Raw genomic sequence first — 20,254 nt, 5'->3', positions numbered from 1 at the left:
CCTAAACTCCACATGTGATAATTAAGATATACACATGGAACCAATGAATATGAGAGAATGAGTGCAACATTTTATAAAAGAAAAAGACTAATATAATTATTTTCGACTCAAATATGATTGTCCGAATATATTTGGCTAGATAAAAAAATGCAAAATGGGATGAAAATATACTATTTTAAGCCATGGTTGCTTACGAATATTGAGGGGTCATTTTAGTTGTATAGGCTCTCTAAGATTTGTTGCTGATTAAAAGAAAACAAAGATCCTGCAAAACAAATCCTTAGAGTCTTCTTGAAAAAAATAAGTAAACTCTACAAGGATTAAACTCTTCTATTGATTGATCCGTAAGAGAAATATAGTACTATCTCATTTTTTTTTCATTCTTTTTATGTGATTCTAACATTCTTGTAATACACGTAAATCTCTAATCTTAATGCTAACAAATTTATTCATGCATGAATACATGTTTTTGCACTTGTAATCATTTTATTTAAGGAGATTCTTCCTTTGTTTACGTAAGATATTGTTTTTCCTTGGAAATGTTATTGTTTTACAAGTTTTACTATATTTGTTTATGATATTAGGGAAAGATCTAAGATATATAGAAGAAAAAGGAGGATAGAATAAGAATGGATCAATCATCAGAATTCATGGATGTTGCAGACTCTGATTTTCTTGATGGAAAAGAACTTGATGATGAGGACTCAGGCTCTGACTCTGAGTTTGAGAAATACATTGCTTTCTCCACTGCCCAAAACAGATTGTTTGGCAGGAAAAGGCCTCTTCATGTTGTCCTAGGTTCTGGAAAATGTATGATTTTGTGCTTCTTACAAATATCATTCTTTCATTTGCATCATAGTTACATGCTACATAACACCAGTTTCGGTGATACCCGATTTTATACGGTCTATCAGTTTTACGTTATTATTACAATACTTCTTTTATGATGAATCTGCTAAAATTTGATACTCACTACATAAACTAAATGAGGGAACCTCGGTTCGTTATAGTTTTTGTGAAAACATTTGGTCTTTGGTCCATAAGTGTTGTTTTTGCAAAAATAATATTTATGTACAACAAGTTGGTTACATTTTTGCTGTCCCTTTGTTTTTATGTATTTTTGAAATGCTTGTACACAATGAAAGACAAAATGAATGAAAGATAAACACAAGTGTAGTATACAGTTTCAAATGCCATCTTCAAATAATACAACTAGTACCAAACAAACATTAATGGTTATTTTTCAACTATTCCCCTGTACTTAAAATATTGAGTATCATTTTACATTGAATAACTGAAAATATTGTCCAAGTTATTATTATAAAGTTTGTGGTAAATTTGGATTTCTCTGTGCTTAGTTGCTGACATTATACTATGGAGAGACAAGCAGATCTCAGCAAGCATTATGGCTGGGATTACTATCATTTGGCTTCTTTTTTACAAGATGGATTACACTCTTCTTAGTTTCATTTGTGACTCTATCATACTACTATTGTCAATGCTGTTCTTCTGGACCCATTTATCATCCTTCATAGATATGTGAGTTCAATTCACTCTAATAATCAGTTTTTGAACCATTTTTTCGCTTGTCGGATAAGGCTGCTTACATCTGGGAGCCTAGTATACTGGGCTGCCCTTAAGTCCTCTTTTTGTACCAGGGCTGCAGCCACATTGCCAAACCAAATAGCATAGTTTGTCTGCGCAGTTTGTTACATAATTGTTTTACACTAAGGGTGATGCTATTTTCTTTTTTCAATACAGATCTCAACCAAAACTATCTTACTTCATCTTACCTGAAAGTTTGCTTGCTAATACTGCACTTTCAATGACTCATGAACTTAACCAAATACTCACAACATTTGGGGTCTTAGCTTCCGGACAGGACTTGAAGACATTCCTCTTGGTGGAATTCAGCATCCTTCTAAGCTTGCTTACTTATCTTAACACTGTCCTTTGCTTTTATCTAACATGATATTAATTGCAGGTTACAATAACATTGGGGAGTGCCTCTGCTCTTGGCAATTGGTTCACTGCTGCAACTCTCTTCTATATAGGTCAGCTACTTACTATCGAATTACAGAAAAGATCTTAAAATTTACAATAGTCTAGTTCACGGAAAGTAAATAGTCAGATTAGTCCCTGAAAGATACAGTCGGATCGGTCGTATTATCGTTTAATGTGTGTTTTATCGTTCAAAAGTCAAAACAATCTCTGATTGTCCACATGTTAACTAGCATCAGAAATTAAATCAAATGATGAAATTCACATCCAAGGACCATGTGAGAAATTGTTATCATTAATATGGTCGCCATTCTATCTATCAAGGACTAATGTGATAATTTACTCAATTTATGCAGCTATCTACATATAGAATAATACATAGTTACATACACATATAAAGATAACTGTATATTAAATGGTTCTTCTCAAATGCAAGTTATATTAGTGCTACTAACTCTATTTTCTCTTTTGCTATGTTGGTGTAGTGACTATGCTATTGATGATAGTGCCAGCAGTATATGAAAGGCATGAAGATATTGTTGACATCCTTGCTGAGAAAGCATTTGTTGAATTACATAATTTATATGCAGAGTTGATGAAAAAGTTTTTTGGAAAATCTCTACACTTAGAAGACAACACTCTAGAATAGTGGTAATACAATTCCTTGTGCATGTTATGGTTTTGTTTCTGATTGCTACAATCAAAGTGTACACAAAACAATGTTGCTTCCTAATAGTGTTTAGTAGTTGCTGCTAGTATTCTTATAGATATTGTTCATGATTTACCAAACAAGGTTAGGTAATTTTGAACTAGCCTTTACACACATCATGTATTGAAGAAATTACATGTTAGATTATTTCTACTGCTTATTGATGTAACCATGATATTCATGATCATATGCATTTATGCATATTATAGTATTATATTTATCTTGGGGTACATTATTTACCTGCCCTATTGCTTGTAGAAATGTGAACAATTTGTGTTCTTCATTTGCCTTGCATTTGATTTAATTGAAAAATCAATAGAAAGTGTATGTGTTGTCCTGTATTTCAATCTTTCATTTTCATAAGAGATTCTCACACCTTTTTTTTATTCTCATGTTTTTATTATATATACTTTAGAGTCATCAATCATCCACAAACCATTGAAGTAAAGTTATTTTAATCGATGATTATAAAATAAATGTACAGAGGATGTGGGGGGAATGTAACACTGCAATTTTTCCTTATTGGTAATTTGATCAAAATGGATTATTGTACTAATCCTAATGATTACTTTTTGGTGGTTTGAATAAGCCTATAGTCAAAATTATTCTTGGAATATTTTTGTCTGTCTATTTTCTTAATTTTATAGAAACTTCCAAAGGTTTTGAAAATAAATTCAACTTATATTTATTTTTAGCTCATACTATTAAATTCACACTTTAACTAATAAAAATAAACATTAAAAAAACCAAACCAAAACTGCAATTAATTTTTTTGGGCTGGACTGAATATTTTAATTCAACCAAACTAAACGGTAAATATTTCAATGTCCGAATTAGATGACTTTTTACCAAAAACATATTCAAACCAAGCAACAAATGCAAATTTATGACATATTAGGATTCACGTTACAAACACATTGACCCAAGTTTTCACGTATTAGTAGCTTCTGTGTTTGTCATAGAGCTTCTCTACACGAACTTAATACACCAAGCATAAGGATTGATTGAAAAGTGAGAATCTTTTGTTCCTATTGACATGGAAATATATATTAGTTTTAAAAATATGCATCTGTGTATAGTAACCAAAATGGTAAAAACAGAATGTAGCAGAGTATTAACCAAAATAATAAGTAAAGTGCAGCAGAGTATGACCTTTTTACTCTTGATCACTGAAGATCAAGGAAAGATTGTTTACCCATAAATAAATAGATGCAAAGTGGGAACTGGTTAAAAAGGATTAATACAAAGACAACTAAACATACAAAAAGCTGTAAAATCAATTGTTAACATTGGGTTCACCAGTCTAAAAATTGCACCAAAAGAAAGACAATGGCTACACAAGTTCAATGTAGGCCATAGGTGCATTGTCGCCCCGCCTTGGTAGGGTTCTTATAATTCTTGTATAACCCCCATTTCTCTCACCGTAACGTTCTGGAACCTCTGCAAATAAAGCATGGACAATCTGCTTCTCATAGATGAACCCAAGGGCCTGTCTCCTTTTGTGAAGAGAACCATCCTTTGCCAAAGTAATCATCTTATCAACCCACTTCCTGAGAGCACTAGCCCTTGCTCGGGTGGTCTTGATGCGACCATATTTAAGGAGCTGAGTTGTGAGGCCTCGAATGAGTGCTCGACGCTGATCGGGAGGCCTGTTGAGTTTGGGCACTTTCCTCCCATGTCTCATGGCATAAACTCGACCACCATTGTCAATAATGGTGAAACAGTGATCAAAGCCGGTAAATTCTGTAACAAAATTAAAAAAATGCAGTAGTGTTCAATACAATGACATTGAAATCAATGGTAACTACAAAATTTAAAAAGACAGTTGGAAAGCAGTTTCCGTCCACATGCAACAACCTCTGAATCAATCATACAGTATAAGTACTTCACCTTGGACTAGCAATAACAACACTAAGTCACTGATTGGAAGGGCATTGTATTTTCCCTACACAAAGTAGACATGTCTAAAGCCTATGGTTGATGCTCAAGTGAGGAAATGTTATATACCCGAGTTCACTGAATAACTTCACTACTACAAAATGATGCCATAACATTTCAGCAGACGCACATGCCTCATTCCTTTTAAAACAGGACACATGGCTTTTGACCAACAACAAGAGTTCAAAACAATAAGTATTCTGCTTGAACCAGTTTCATCACCTATCTGACAATCTGTTAAGTACTTGCCACAATCAAGGCTTTATTTATTTCCAAGATGTCAAAATACGTTTTATTCTTAAGGAAAACTTTAGATCAACTGACATGACTATGGGAATGAATGCTGGTGCCACCTTAAGCTAACAAGACAGTGCAATAGATCGAAACATATACTTCAAAATCAAATAAAGGCGAATACACAAGACTAAAGGACATGTTGAACAAACTTAAAGAGTGACTGTTTAAACTTTTATCACAAAGGACTTTTTTGCTGAAACACCTTGCATTCGCAATAGCCTAGTTCGACGACTAAAACCTGTGACCTCCTTGTCACATGACACAAGGACATTATCCTTTTGCCAAAGGCTCCCTTCCATTTGAATGAAAGAAATACAGCAAAAAAAAACAGTTTTTCTAAGCTTAAACAAACAGATATTAATTTCATTTACAACAACCAATCCTTCATCTCACTTAGGGTAAACTACATAGATCGAACATCAATTCCATTTAATAACATGAATTAATTAATAAAACAGCCTAATTTTTATCATTTAATAATAAAATTGTGACATTGTAGCCATATGTGATATTATCTAACCACCAATCATAACAAAATTACACAATATAATCAAACGACACACCAAGTTTAACCAGCATAGCATTTGGTTATAGAATCATAAATATACCAAATACCACTAAACGAAATGAACGATTGATATATACATATATATAGTAATGGTGTGAGTACCTGAAGAAGAGAGAGAGGAAAGGAAGATAGGGTTTAAAGGAGCGAGGCCAGTGAAAGATTGAAGAAGAGATTTGGGTTTGGAATGGGAAATTCGAAGTGCTTTAGAGGAAGAAGAAGGGGAATGAGAGAGAGGGAAACGAATTGAAATGATAGGAGAGGAAGTTGAAGATGAAGAAAGAGAAGGTAAAGAAGAACGAAGTGAAGACATGTCCCATCTTCTTTCAGTGGTGGTAGCCATTACTGAGTTGCACGAAAACGCCATTGTTGAGGAATAGAAGTGTTATCGCAGTTTATGCAAAAGATAATGTAGATAAAGAAAGTGTGTGTTGTGTTTGTGAATGGATTGGGTCATATTTCTTACATCACCTTTTGTTTTGGGCTTCCACTGTTTTATTGTATGAATCAGGATATCATTCATAACTAATGAATTAATTTATTTTAATACATTTTTTTAAATATTTTTTTCTTTCTTTTTTTTATAGGGGAAGAGTGCATTGTCCATGATTTATGCCCCTTATATACTACGTAAAATCGCTATATTGACAAAACTATTTAAGAAAAGAGAATAAAATATTTTATTAAATGATGAGGTAAATTATTTTCTTTGTCCCTTGAAATGAGATTATGGTTGTAATTTCAAATACATACTTATTTTTTTACTCAACTCTAAGCTTTATACATAAAAACTTTGTTGAGACAAAGATGGGTTGATAAAAACGTAGAGGACGTAGGATGGACAGTTGGTCAGATCTAGTATAGATCATACATAGATAGTAGTTGGAGTTGGTGGCTCTTCTAGGATCATGAGAAAGATGATCGAATTGACCCTTACAAATGGCATGATGCACTATCTCTCTTCAAAAGAATAAAATTTCATTGATAAATTCATATTTTTTTATAAAATTTCATTTTTATATTTTTATCTTTCACATTTAAAAAAAAGAAATGATTCACTTACTCCAATAGTAAGTTTTTTAAATTTTCTCCACAATCATAGTCATCATCAATTTTAGTTAATATAATAATTAAGTTTAAAAAACTTACTCTCGAAGAAATACTTAAATAAATAAAGAAATGTTTAAATAAAAATAATTTTATAAACATTTTTTCTTCAAATTTAAAAAATATGAATATTTAACGAATGGGATGGTGAGATTGGCTCAAGTACTTAGATCTATTCTCCAAAAATTCAGTAAATGATAATCATTCTCCTCAAACTCACAGTCATATGCATAGTGATGCCATTTTTTAAATATCTAACAAATGAAAAAATGAGAATAAAAATTATTTAACTAATATATAAATATATAATTAAATATGCATATATTAGTAAAAATTGAAAACTAAAAAAGGTTTGTTAAAGTTTGAAGGTACTACAAATGGTAAAGCATCTCCTCCAATGTATTAGCCAGATTCCCCATTCATTCCTTCAACATTCTTCATCAGCGTTACGAATTAGACCAATCTCTTCCTCCACCATCAAGGTTTATATCCATATTCCAATCCATAATCTCTTTCTCTCTTTTTCCATATTCCAAATCAATTTTTGTTCTCATTCTTAACTCAGATGGCAGCACAAGACTACACTTTTGGACCTTATAAGATTCACCACAATGAAGTCTTCTATTCTACTCATCTATCTTACGCCATGGTTAACCTTCGTCCTCTTCTTCCTGGTAAGTAAATACCCATCTAATTATTTCTTCAAATATGCATATTTTAGATTGTTTTGCATTTACCCTTTTCCCTTGTGATTTAGTTGCTTCAAAAAAAATTGTCTTTTTATTGTTTTGTTTACAAAGTTGTTGTCTTTTCGGAGATTATGAAAGACCCATTTTGGTTATTTATTGTTCTTTTATCCTTTTTGCAGGTCATATCCTTTTTTATTGATGTCAATTACTTTGCTGGAGTGGAACGGTTTGTTCATTATGTATAGTTCAAGGCTGAAATTATTATGATTTATTTCTTCAGCTATCAACAATCATGTATTATCAAGCTAAAAATAACTACTTTAAAATTCACACATTTAATATTGTATGATTTAGTTAATAGAGTGAAAATTTTGATCAGAATAAAAAATTAAACCTTCAATTGGAGCAATTTCATAAGGAACAGATACAATCACAAATATACTTGTGTTAAATTTTGTTGCATACTGCAGCACATGTATATACAATGTAGTCCTGCATAAACCTTGGGGCATCTATTTGCTAAAGAGCCTTAAAGATTAGGTATAAGCTTATTGTTGTTCTCAATACAGCTGGTTTTGTAACTTGATCAAGTTTACGGTCGAACTTGGTTGACTTAACAGTATTCACATGTGCTTATCTGTCCGAAGCGTGAAGTGAAACGTTTTGTTGATCTCACTGCCGATGAGACTTCTGATTTATGGTTGACTGCACAAAAAATTGGTAGGCAGCTAGAGAGCTACCATAAAGCTTCATCACTTACGTTTGCTATCCAAGTAAGATTCAAGTGGAGTATGTGTATTTAACCATTTCGAAGTGCTTTGGTTTAAATTCATTCTTCTTTAACTTCTGAACTTAGTTTCTTCTTTAACATATAGACTTGATTTTTTTTTGTTTATATTTTTCGCTAAGTTCTTGTTGTCCACTTTGTGTTTCAAACTTACAATCATGCCGTTGGTCACACACTCACCTTTTCTTATATTTAACCGAATCAGACAAAAATCGTTTGGGATCTGATCTATTTTATTTCCCTCCTCTTTCCTGCTATTTCTTTATCTTCGTGAATCTCTTGACATGCATGTGCTATTATGTGAATGTGATGAGACTTTCGCATATTAGCACTGTGTTAGTTAAAAAATCCACGGTTCAAGAATTAATGTTGAATAGTATCTGTAGGGAATGTCTGATTCTTTTAGTCATCTTTTGAGTCCTTTCCTACAAGGATTCATATAATTGTCTTAACAAGTATTTTCTTCTTAGCTCTTCTTTACGAAGTTAGAAAGCATGTGAGACAACAAAGAGGCTGAACTTTATTGGTGCATTATACTTTTCCTTTTTATCCCGTCAATGGTGTATTAGTACACATTTTCTAATAATATGTAATTAAGTGCTTAGCACGAAATATGAAAATGTGTATTCTCTCCATTATTTGATGTTAAGCAATTTTTCTGTCGATGAGATGACCAAATACTAAGACTCTCAACACCTTCATTGCTGAAACAGGGCAGTTCATATACTTCTTTTCTGATAAAAAAATTTATTGATTTTGGCTTGTATGTAGTATTCAAAGTTCGCAAGTTTTACGGGCTATGCCGCCTGCATGATATGGTACTCGTATCTCACCTAACTAACTGAATAATCTCTATGTACCTTAGGATGGGCCCCAAGCAGGACAGACAGTACCTCATGTTCATATTCACGTTGTCCCTCGGAAAGGCGGTGATTTCGAGAACAATGACGAGATATATGATGCGGTATGATAGAATTTTTACTATCGACTATTAAATTCTGAATGATTTGATATATATATTCTTGATTTGATGTTTGTCATTCGTTCAGATGGATGAAAAGGAGAAGGAATTGAAACAAAAGCTTGACTTGGACAAGGAGAGGAAAGATAGAAGCCTTGAAGAGATGTCTCAAGAGGCAGCTGAATACAGAAAACTTTTCTTGTAACACTTGAGCTAGATGTAGAATCAGAATTCCACATTCTTCAAGTAGACAAATTATTGCACTTCCTTTTAAGCCATAGAAAAACTTATGCCATTACTTTAGAATTGAGTGGTACTGAACTTTACAACTGTCACTAATTCTCTTATGATTGATGGATACATGTTCCATTGTTTGTGGAGTCAAGATCAAAGTCTCAAGGTACAAGACAATTTGGTTCATGTCAAAGGACACTTATTCTCTTATTTTAGACTCAGCTTTGCCTGTTATTGTTGGAGGGTTATAAAAATATTGAAAAACCATATGTAGATACTAATTTCTGCTTTTTTACATAAGTTTTCTACAAGAGATCATGTGAAGCAAAGGGAAGTATTTGTATTTTTCATTGAATTGATGTTATCTTCTACAAAGACTAACTCGTTTCATGCAATAGAGATTATAAAAGTGTTTTCTACCTTTACCAACAAAACATTTTTTCAATTGTTATTTCAAGTTATAACACATTGATTTTTTTGGATAGAGTATTGATGAAAAAAATGAAGGAAACTTATTTATGCACATGATTTAATACAAATGGTTGTAAAATAACAATCAAACTTCAAAATACATTATATTACTTTATCATATTTGCTGATAAATAGTTGATCTCTAAAAAATAAATTGTCTATTCTCCATCTCTCTACCTTTATAATTTGGGATAACCCACATTTGATCAACTTTTTTACATTTTTATTGGGCTTTTATCTATCTCCCTCAACATACTCAAACTATTTATGTTACAAGTTTTTACAATATTTTCTATGATACGAGCTATATCAACTTTTTTGTTAAACATTCATTGATAATACTATTTTATTTAATTTCCTTACATGTTCAATATAACATTATCATATTTACTACATTATTTTATTATTATTTTATAGTTGCACATTCAATCTCATACATATATGGAGAAAAATTTGATGCATTCCTATCATATATAACACTAACTTTCCATTATCTCATTCTAAGCCTAAATCTTTTACATTTTCTATTTACACATTGTGTTTTAAAAAATGCTCTAATATATTTAAAATTTCAAACAATTTATTTTAGAATAAATACTCATTTTAGTTCCTCATATTTTTTCAATCTTACCAGTTTAGTCCTTCAAAAAAGAAAAGACCTAAAATGGTTTCCAAAATTTCAAATGTGGGTCAAATTAGTCTTTTTTAGCATGTTTTACAATACTTGATAGGGACTAATTTTCCCACATTTGAAATTTTTGGGACAATTTTAAGTCTTTTCTTTTTTGAATGACTAAACTGTTAAAATTGAAAAATATGAGGGACTAAAATGGGTATTTACTCTCTATTTTATGTTTGATAGATCATATTTAAAGAAAGATGCTATCATAGAATGAAATAACGAAAAGGCAATGTGCTATCTCAAATGATTTTTAGGATACATATAGACAACGTTATACAGAAATATCAAGCGGGGATAGCTCAGTTGGGAGAGCGTCAGACTGAAGATCTGAAGGTCACGTGTTCGATCCACGTTCACCGCATCATCTGTTTTTTTAATTGTTCTCACTTCTCTGCTTTGAAAATGTATGATTTATATGCAATGGGGAAGCCAATATAACTTGTAGCAAAATCCTAATCAAACAGTACTTAGGGAGATAAAACCTTTCATTGCAAGAGTTTGCCTTTAACAATTCACACAGACTAAACTATTAAGTGACAAATTTTATGGTTTAGTGAACATTGAAGTTGATGATTTCCTGCATATTTTCAGGGCCAACTTACAACTATTCTCTTACCATTATATATGAGCTTCCAATGTTCCACAAAAAAGTGAAGTTATTGTAATAAGATACAAAATTTGATACCCACTTTCCAGTTTTTTATTTAGTTGTTTGAGATTGAAGAAACTGGGTTTTGCTCCTTTAGTTATTATGTTAACACAATGGTGCTTTCATATATCAGCACTGTGGCAGTCACTGCAGGAAATATCTGATTTTTTGTTATCTTTTCAGTTCTTTTCTACAAAGATTCATGATAGATGATATACTTGTTTTAACACTTATTCTCTTCTTAGCTCTTTTTTTCTAAGTTGGAACTTCATTGATGCATGCACTACACTTGTCCTTTTACTAATGTTAAGCAATTTTTCTATTGATGAGATGACTTAATACTAAGACTCACCACCTTTATTTGCTTAAGCAAGGGAATTCCATTTGTAAATTTGGCCTGTATGTATGTAGTATTCAAAATTTTCCACTTTTACAGAAGATTCAAAAGTACCTTAGAATGGTCATATTCATGTTGCCCTTCAGAAAAGTGGTATATTATGAGAACAGTGATGAGATATATGAGGTAGTGTGATAAAAATAATCTCATGGCTTTGTTGTTGATTCTAATATTGTGATTGATTTGATGTTTATTCTTTATTTGCTGTTATGGTTTCAGATGGATAAAAATGAGAAGGAATTGAAACAAAGCTTGACTTGGACAATGAGAAGAAAGATAGAAGCCTTGAAGAGATGTCTCAAAAGCAGATGAATACATAAAAGTTTTCTTGTAACACTTCAGCTAGAAGTAATAATTTTTACATGTTAGTGTTGAAAAGTTAATTGTTACATTCCCTTATTATAGACTCACCTTTGCTTCTTAGTGTTGGTTCTGTTAGAGAGTTATAATTTTTTTGTTAAAACTAAAGAATAAAAATTATGTTTTTAATTTACCAAAAAAAATTGTTTTTTTTTTCACTTTGGATAGTAAATAGCTATAAGGTAAGGTGCATATCTCTCAAGTTGTTAAGGTGTATGTCCATTTTGGTTGTTGGTGTAAGAAATGCTTCTCTATTCCATGTTTATCTTTGTGTTATTCTATGTCTTTCTCCCTCTCCAACATGTTTTCTTTTTTCTTTTGATAAACAATCCTAGTCTCTTCGAAATATTTTATAATTTATAGTATAAATAATCCTAGTCTTTTCGAAATATTTTATAATTTATAATGTCCTTCGATCCATGTTGTCAACCTACCTAGTGAAATAAGGGTTTGGTTGTTATAATTTACTTAGAAGTTTGAGTGAAGATTGTAAAATATAATTCAAACCCATTCCTAATCTTCAAAGTTCCACAATACAGTCCAAACACACACCTAGTCACTCCAACTGCAGCACATAATATTCTGCATGCAAATAAAAAATAATGAGAAAGTCATGCTGCAGTACATAGGTTCTGACATAAATTTCTATTTAAAAAGCTAACTTAATTGTTAGGGAAAAGTAAATGACCCAAAAAACCATTATAATACAGTATTCTTTGAGTATTATGGTATAAAAATAATAAAATATTTGAGAAGGAGATAATTAAAAAGAGGACAAGTTGGTAATATTTTAGAAGTGATTAACAAGTATTGCTGACACAAGTCACAACTAACAATAAAAAAGAGTAATCATGCAAACATTCTTAAATATTTTTGTGAAGACTTCTTAATTAACAATAAATTAATACCAATGGAGTAAGTCAGAGGAAATTAAACAAAGAAAAGATAGACACAGAATTTCTTGTTTTCTGCATCTATAACTTTCCAACCACAACAATGCATTGAAAATCATTTGCTGCACTCTATTGCCCAAGAACATTTCTCTACTGTTCCCTCCACTAAGGTAACTACAAAAAAAACTTGAATGAGTGAGAAACATGCATCATCAAAATATTATCTTTGTTTACTTAATTTCTTCATGCATATTGAGAATATAAAAAATGTTGTTGCAAATACAGATGGCTGCTGAATACTATGATTTTGGACCTCACAAAATCCCTCAATCTTCAGTCTTCTATACAACTGATCTTTCTTTTGCCTTTGTCAACCTGCGCCCTATTGTGCCAGGTAAGTTGTGTTAAGATATATTGATAGAACATTATCAGTACTATGATTTTGATATCAGATTTAGTTAACATGCTTATTTTGTTAGTTATTATTTGGACGTTATTATCTTATTATTTGTAACGGTTTTTGCTTATATATTAAATTACTAGACTAACTCATATTTGAGTGACCAACTTTTATCATCATAAATTTCCCCTCCCTAATTTCGCTCCATATCATGCTTTAATAGTTCTATTATTAGGCACATGATATATATTTTGCACCCTTATGTTTACTTTTCTAGATTATATTAGCTTTCCTTTGTTTTCTTTGTGATTAAGGCTTTTTCTTAGAATTTATTTAGCACTGATGTGAAAGCAACAAAAGAAGGTACTCATTATGAAAGAAACTTTTATTTATAACAACAATCAATCCTTAATCCTTAAAGAAACTTTTATTTAATAAAAAATCTCTGTGTTCTGTTTAAGTATAGAATTACTTTAGTACTAGCTTATTAATGAAAAGTAAGAAATCAATGAGAAACACTATTGTTTTTGACAATTTTTTCTTGCTGTTAGGGCTTTTCAGCTTTTGTAAAAGTGTTTTGCATGAAAATAATTCAGAAGAAACTGAAATATGCAGTTCTTCACAATCAAAGGGGCATAAATCCACTTGTTAATTGTTTTTTCCTTTCATTTTGCAGGTCATATCCTTTTGAATGGAGTGTTAATAATACATGTTGGGTTGAGATGTTCAATGCATTTTCATAACTGTGTAAATTTCAAGTTAGTGACACTTCTTTTGTAAGGAAAACTAAAACCAACACAAATACTAGCAATAATGGTTACTATTGGCAATGTTGTTAGAAGATGTTCCATTTGTTTAACAACCTGAGTGTACTAGCAAAACTAGCATGTTTCATAACAGAATCAATATAATATTGGTTTCACATTTTAACTTGATTGATTAAAAGTCTCAAAATTTTGGACCATGACTATAATTAACTTTAATTCACTCTGCTATGAAGTTGAATATGGTTAACTTAACAGTATTTACATGTGCTAATCTGTCCAAAACGCGAAGTTAAGCGTGTCGCCGATCTCACTGCTGAAGAGATTACTGAAATGTGGATCATAGCACAGAAATTGGGAAGGAAGCTAGAGAGCTACCATAAGGCATCATCACTTACATTTGTTATCCAAGTAAGACTATCTAACAAGAGTTTAACCATGTCATTCTGTTTTCACCAAATACTATATTCACATATCTTACAAACAGTTTTTTCGCTTGTCGGGTAATCTGTTTTTTTAATTGTTCTCACTTCTCTGCTTTGAAAATGTATGATTTATATGCAATGGGGAAGCCAATATAACTTGTAGCAAAATCCTAATCAAACAGTACTTAGGGAGATAAAACCTTTCATTGCAAGAGTTTGCCTTTAACAATTCACACAGACTAAACTATTAAGTGACAAATTTTATGGTTTAGTGAACATTGAAGTTGATGATTTCCTGCATATTTTCAGGGCCAACTTACAACTATTCTCTTACCATTATATATGAGCTTCCAATGTTCCACAAAAAAGTGAAGTTATTGTAATAAGATACAAAATTTGATACCCACTTTCCAGTTTTTTATTTAGTTGTTTGAGATTGAAGAAACTGGGTTTTGCTCCTTTAGTTATTATGTTAACACAATGGTGCTTTCATATATCAGCACTGTGGCAGTCACTGCAGGAAATATCTGATTTTTTGTTATCTTTTCAGTTCTTTTCTACAAAGATTCATGATAGATGATATACTTGTTTTAACACTTATTCTCTTCTTAGCTCTTTTTTTCTAAGTTGGAACTTCATTGATGCATGCACTACACTTGTCCTTTTACTAATGTTAAGCAATTTTTCTATTGATGAGATGACTTAATACTAAGACTCACCACCTTTATTTGCTTAAGCAAGGGAATTCCATTTGTAAATTTGGCCTGTATGTATGTAGTATTCAAAATTTTCCACTTTTACAGAAGATTCAAAAGTACCTTAGAATGGTCATATTCATGTTGCCCTTCAGAAAAGTGGTATATTATGAGAACAGTGATGAGATATATGAGGTAGTGTGATAAAAATAATCTCATGGCTTTGTTGTTGATTCTAATATTGTGATTGATTTGATGTTTATTCTTTATTTGCTGTTATGGTTTCAGATGGATAAAAATGAGAAGGAATTGAAACAAAGCTTGACTTGGACAATGAGAAGAAAGATAGAAGCCTTGAAGAGATGTCTCAAAAGCAGATGAATACATAAAAGTTTTCTTGTAACACTTCAGCTAGAAGTAATAATTTTTACATGTTAGTGTTGAAAAGTTAATTGTTACATTCCCTTATTATAGACTCACCTTTGCTTCTTAGTGTTGGTTCTGTTAGAGAGTTATAATTTTTTTGTTAAAACTAAAGAATAAAAATTATGTTTTTAATTTACCAAAAAAAATTGTTTTTTTTTTCACTTTGGATAGTAAATAGCTATAAGGTAAGGTGCATATCTCTCAAGTTGTTAAGGTGTATGTCCATTTTGGTTGTTGGTGTAAGAAATGCTTCTCTATTCCATGTTTATCTTTGTGTTATTCTATGTCTTTCTCCCTCTCCAACATGTTTTCTTTTTTCTTTTGATAAACAATCCTAGTCTCTTCGAAATATTTTATAATTTATAGTATAAATAATCCTAGTCTTTTCGAAATATTTTATAATTTATAATGTCCTTCGATCCATGTTGTCAACCTACCTAGTGAAATAAGGGTTTGGTTGTTATAATTTACTTAGAAGTTTGAGTGAAGATTGTAAAATATAATTCAAACCCATTCCTAATCTTCAAAGTTCCACAATACAGTCCAAACACACACCTAGTCACTCCAACTGCAGCACATAATATTCTGCATGCAAATAAAAAATAATGAGAAAGTCATGCTGCAGTACATAGGTTCTGACATAAATTTCTATTTAAAAAGCTAACTTAATTGTTAGGGAAAAGTAAATGACCCAAAAAACCATTATAATACAGTATTCTTTGAGTATTATGGTATAAAAATAATAAAATATTTGAGAAGGAGATAATTAAAAAGAGGACAAGTTGGTAATATTTTAGAAGTGATTAACAAGTATTGCTGACACAAGTCACAACTAACAATAAAAAAGAGTAATCATGCAAACATTCTTAAATATTTTTGTGAAGACTTCTTAATTAACAATAAATTAATACCAATGGAGTAAGTCAGAGGAAATTAAACAAAGAAAAGATAGACACAGAATTTCTTGTTTTCTGCATCTATAACTTTCCAACCACAACAATGCATTGAAAATCATTTGCTGCACTCTATTGCCCAAGAACATTTCTCTACTGTTCCCTCCACTAAGGTAACTACAAAAAAAACTTGAATGAGTGAGAAACATGCATCATCAAAATATTATCTTTGTTTACTTAATTTCTTCATGCATATTGAGAATATAAAAAATGTTGTTGCAAATACAGATGGCTGCTGAATACTATGATTTTGGACCTCACAAAATCCCTCAATCTTCAGTCTTCTATACAACTGATCTTTCTTTTGCCTTTGTCAACCTGCGCCCTATTGTGCCAGGTAAGTTGTGTTAAGATATATTGATAGAACATTATCAGTACTATGATTTTGATATCAGATTTAGTTAACATGCTTATTTTGTTAGTTATTATTTGGACGTTATTATCTTATTATTTGTAACGGTTTTTGCTTATATATTAAATTACTAGACTAACTCATATTTGAGTGACCAACTTTTATCATCATAAATTTCCCCTCCCTAATTTCGCTCCATATCATGCTTTAATAGTTCTATTATTAGGCACATGATATATATTTTGCACCCTTATGTTTACTTTTCTAGATTATATTAGCTTTCCTTTGTTTTCTTTGTGATTAAGGCTTTTTCTTAGAATTTATTTAGCACTGATGTGAAAGCAACAAAAGAAGGTACTCATTATGAAAGAAACTTTTATTTATAACAACAATCAATCCTTAATCCTTAAAGAAACTTTTATTTAATAAAAAATCTCTGTGTTCTGTTTAAGTATAGAATTACTTTAGTACTAGCTTATTAATGAAAAGTAAGAAATCAATGAGAAACACTATTGTTTTTGACAATTTTTTCTTGCTGTTAGGGCTTTTCAGCTTTTGTAAAAGTGTTTTGCATGAAAATAATTCAGAAGAAACTGAAATATGCAGTTCTTCACAATCAAAGGGGCATAAATCCACTTGTTAATTGTTTTTTCCTTTCATTTTGCAGGTCATATCCTTTTGAATGGAGTGTTAATAATACATGTTGGGTTGAGATGTTCAATGCATTTTCATAACTGTGTAAATTTCAAGTTAGTGACACTTCTTTTGTAAGGAAAACTAAAACCAACACAAATACTAGCAATAATGGTTACTATTGGCAATGTTGTTAGAAGATGTTCCATTTGTTTAACAACCTGAGTGTACTAGCAAAACTAGCATGTTTCATAACAGAATCAATATAATATTGGTTTCACATTTTAACTTGATTGATTAAAAGTCTCAAAATTTTGGACCATGACTATAATTAACTTTAATTCACTCTGCTATGAAGTTGAATATGGTTAACTTAACAGTATTTACATGTGCTAATCTGTCCAAAACGCGAAGTTAAGCGTGTCGCCGATCTCACTGCTGAAGAGATTACTGAAATGTGGATCATAGCACAGAAATTGGGAAGGAAGCTAGAGAGCTACCATAAGGCATCATCACTTACATTTGTTATCCAAGTAAGACTATCTAACAAGAGTTTAACCATGTCATTCTGTTTTCACCAAATACTATATTCACATATCTTACAAACAGTTTTTTCGCTTGTCGGGTAAGGCTGCATGCATACATTTACCTCCAGATCCCGCTAACTATTAAGTGGGAGACTCGTGTTATATAGTTACATAAACATATGTTATATTCTTTTAATGTGATTTTCAAAGACCAAATTAGACACATCATGCATGCTATAATTCTAAAATGTGCAAGCCTAATAAAATCATTTTTCTGAACCTTAGGATGGACCTCAGGCAGGGCAATCAGTACCTCATGTTCATATTCATATCCTTCCGCGGAAAAGTGGTGATTATGAGAACAATGATGACATTTATGATGAAGTATGATCAAAACTTTTACTTGTTTTTCCCCCCTAGTGACTTGGATGTTTTATGCTGCTAATTCTAATATTGTGACTTTGGTTATGATTGCAAATTTTATCAATGGTGTAGATTAATGAAAAGGAGGAGGAGTTGAAACAAAGGCTTAAAGTGGATATAGAGGGGAATGAAAGGAGCATTGAAGAAATGGCACAAGAGGCAAATGAATATAGAAAATTTGTCTTTTGAGACTTTTGAGTAGCAATAGAAGTAAAATAGGGAAAATTAAAAGAAGAAAATTTCAATAAAAATATAGATAATAATGGAACAAGTTGATAATAAAAGTCTTTTGTTTTGTATGCTACTATGATAGTAAAGGAACAAAGTATGATGATTGTGGGAAAATTTAGTATTTTGATTTGTTTATTTAACTTTTTAAAATATTACACTTTTTCATTGAACTCGTGGATAATACGCATCAGGCTTTTTTTCCTCTTAAAATCGTGAACATCATCCACAATTTCGCTTTTTCTCTCTCCTACAACTTTACTTTTTCAATTTTTTTCTCCCATAAAATAGTGGATGGTATGCACAATGAATTAAAACAAAATCATACAAAGTGCAGACAACAAACTTATACCCCTACTTGATATTATACATATATTTGGTGGTTATAGGGTAACAAAAGTTCAAAGGTTATAAAAAAACTACTCTCAGGCTTCCTTCGTTTCTCCTTCAACAATGGCAAATACAACTGGAAAGATACGTTTGTTGTCATCTTGTGAACTTGCTATTAGTAATGTTCCAGTATATTTGTCGGTCAAGAATGTCCATCAACTTGTAGAATTGGGAAGAGAAAATTGAAAAAGTAAAGTTGTGGATACCATTCACAATTTTAGGGACAAAAAATTGAAGAAAAAAAGTGAAGTTGTGGACCATCCACAACTTTAGGAGAGAAAAGGTAAAATTATGGATGATGTCCACAAATTTTAAGAGGAAAAAAGTCTTATGCACAAGTTGAGTAAAAAGTCCATTATTATGATAATAATTTAAAAAATTACACCAAAACCATAATAAATAACTTAAAATACACTTGTGTAAATTTTGCAGATGATTGTGTGTTGGATGTTAAAGATTTTATCTGGAAAAAAACATTGGACAATTTCATGTACTTTCTTGTGTTCACGCTTTGGTACTATGTGTTGTACACTTTTTTATAGGATTGGACACTTTTTTATAGGATTGGACACTTTTTTTTCTTCTACTGTTGGGGGCTTTAGTTTTGCTCTTAGTTTTATTTTGTTGTAGGTGTAACTCAAATCCATAATTTTATTGATATTATTTCTTAAAAAAATTAATCTAACTATGACTAACTTATAGTAAAAACCTAAGTGCAAGTTGTTTGGTGATTTGATTAACAAAATTACTATGTTGTGCTAATGTTTGTTTTCAATTTGGCCTTGAAAGCTTTTTTTATTTTCATTTTGATCATGTCTATATGCTTTTTTCACGCACAACTTTTAACTAAAACTCTATCATTAAAAAATGAACTTAAAAGTTAAGATTAATGGAAAAGTACCATGGGCCCTTTTTGAAAACATAAATAACTCTAAGGATTGATTTGAAAACATAAAATAATAAAAAGGACCTATTAGAAAAAAAAATAACTTATGAAACCAATTTAAAAACACAAAACTTGTACTAATTTTATTTGATTCTATGCTTTAAGAAACTTATTTTTTTTTCAATATTATTTATATTACACCGCTACTATTGTTTTGTATGGCCATCTCAACCTCAAGGCACTTGAATTTTGTGTATCCCTTGGTAGCATGCGTAGGACTTTTATTTCTTAGTGCAAATTGTTTTCTATTAAAGAGAACAAATGGATAGAACAAAAGTGTTAATTCTTGCTGGTTTTAAATTAATTATTCTTGACAAAGAGATTAGCATGCCCTATTTTGTGTTCTATTCTA

At 31.0% G+C, this 20,254-nt stretch overlaps 4 protein-coding genes, 1 non-coding gene and 1 pseudogene across 11 annotated transcripts; 5 read left to right on the top strand and 1 right to left on the bottom strand.

Annotated features, from left to right (window-relative positions):
• LOC109345182 (reticulon-like protein B5) lies at window positions 207-2,924 on the top strand. Of its 6 annotated transcripts, none has more exons than XM_019584019.1 (7): window positions 210-358; window positions 585-810; window positions 1,359-1,539; window positions 1,762-1,903; window positions 1,985-2,054; window positions 2,487-2,656; window positions 2,710-2,924. In XM_019584019.1, the coding sequence occupies exons 2-6, from the start codon at window positions 630-632 to the stop codon at window positions 2,648-2,650; spliced, it is 738 nt and encodes a 245-aa protein (XP_019439564.1). In that variant the 5' UTR covers window positions 210-358; window positions 585-629; the 3' UTR covers window positions 2,651-2,656; window positions 2,710-2,924. The 6 variants fall into 6 exon arrangements, with proteins under 6 accessions (XP_019439565.1, XP_019439564.1, XP_019439563.1 ...); XM_019584018.1 differs by having other exon boundaries at window positions 2,487-2,660; window positions 2,714-2,924; XM_019584020.1 differs by having other exon boundaries at window positions 207-344; window positions 2,487-2,924.
• Window positions 3,825-5,955, bottom strand: LOC109345184 (50S ribosomal protein L17, chloroplastic-like). Its single transcript, XM_019584023.1, has 2 exons — window positions 5,616-5,955; window positions 3,825-4,453 (listed from the first exon to the last, which is right to left on the bottom strand). Exons 1-2 carry the CDS (start codon window positions 5,875-5,877, stop codon window positions 4,044-4,046), a joined length of 672 nt encoding a protein of 223 aa, XP_019439568.1. The 5' UTR covers window positions 5,878-5,955; the 3' UTR covers window positions 3,825-4,043.
• LOC109345185 (bifunctional bis(5'-adenosyl)-triphosphatase/adenylylsulfatase FHIT-like) lies at window positions 6,971-9,403 on the top strand. The gene is made up of 5 exons (XM_019584025.1): window positions 6,971-7,099; window positions 7,183-7,293; window positions 7,933-8,079; window positions 8,959-9,057; window positions 9,143-9,403. The coding sequence occupies exons 1-5, from the start codon at window positions 6,995-6,997 to the stop codon at window positions 9,257-9,259; spliced, it is 579 nt and encodes a 192-aa protein (XP_019439570.1). The 5' UTR covers window positions 6,971-6,994; the 3' UTR covers window positions 9,260-9,403.
• On the top strand, window positions 10,730-10,802 carry TRNAF-GAA. The gene has a single exon. It is a non-coding gene; the product is annotated as a tRNA-Phe (tRNA).
• Window positions 12,837-15,432, top strand: LOC109345187 (annotated as a pseudogene).
• On the top strand, window positions 16,443-18,672 carry LOC109345186 (bifunctional bis(5'-adenosyl)-triphosphatase/adenylylsulfatase FHIT-like). Of its 2 annotated transcripts, XM_019584027.1 has the most exons (6): window positions 16,443-16,516; window positions 16,632-16,742; window positions 17,775-17,921; window positions 18,201-18,299; window positions 18,411-18,542; window positions 18,589-18,670. In XM_019584027.1, exons 2-5 carry the CDS (start codon window positions 16,632-16,634, stop codon window positions 18,525-18,527), a joined length of 474 nt encoding a protein of 157 aa, XP_019439572.1. In that variant the 5' UTR covers window positions 16,443-16,516; the 3' UTR covers window positions 18,528-18,542; window positions 18,589-18,670. The 2 variants fall into 2 exon arrangements, with proteins under 2 accessions (XP_019439572.1, XP_019439571.1); XM_019584026.1 differs by having other exon boundaries at window positions 18,411-18,672.

This window comes from Lupinus angustifolius, chromosome LG04, assembly GCF_001865875.1.
Source record: "Lupinus angustifolius cultivar Tanjil chromosome LG04, LupAngTanjil_v1.0, whole genome shotgun sequence".
Classification (NCBI taxonomy): domain Eukaryota; kingdom Viridiplantae; phylum Streptophyta; class Magnoliopsida; order Fabales; family Fabaceae; genus Lupinus; species Lupinus angustifolius.
This window is presented reverse-complemented; position numbering and strand designations above follow the sequence as displayed.

Coding starts and splice junctions, on each gene's coding strand:
- LOC109345184 (XM_019584023.1), bottom strand. CDS start 5,877: ATGGCGTTTTCGTGCAACTCAGTAATGGCTACCACCACTGAAAGAAGA. Junction 4,454..5,615: donor TTCCTCTCTCTCTTCTTCAG/GTACTCACACCA, acceptor ATTTTGTTACAG/AATTTACCGGCTTTGATCAC.
- LOC109345182 (XM_019584020.1), top strand. CDS start 630: ATGGATCAATCATCAGAATTCATGGATGTTGCAGACTCTGATTTTCTT. Junction 1,540..1,761: donor TTATCATCCTTCATAGATAT/GTGAGTTCAATT, acceptor TTTTCAATACAG/ATCTCAACCAAAACTATCTT. Junction 1,904..1,984: donor ACTTGAAGACATTCCTCTTG/GTGGAATTCAGC, acceptor TATTAATTGCAG/GTTACAATAACATTGGGGAG.
- LOC109345185 (XM_019584025.1), top strand. CDS start 6,995: ATGGTAAAGCATCTCCTCCAATGTATTAGCCAGATTCCCCATTCATTC. Junction 7,100..7,182: donor TCTCTTCCTCCACCATCAAG/GTTTATATCCAT, acceptor TTCTTAACTCAG/ATGGCAGCACAAGACTACAC. Junction 7,294..7,932: donor TTCGTCCTCTTCTTCCTGGT/AAGTAAATACCC, acceptor TAACAGTATTCA/CATGTGCTTATCTGTCCGAA.
- LOC109345186 (XM_019584026.1), top strand. CDS start 16,632: ATGGCTGCTGAATACTATGATTTTGGACCTCACAAAATCCCTCAATCT. Junction 16,743..17,774: donor TGCGCCCTATTGTGCCAGGT/AAGTTGTGTTAA, acceptor TAACAGTATTTA/CATGTGCTAATCTGTCCAAA. Junction 17,922..18,200: donor CACTTACATTTGTTATCCAA/GTAAGACTATCT, acceptor TCTGAACCTTAG/GATGGACCTCAGGCAGGGCA.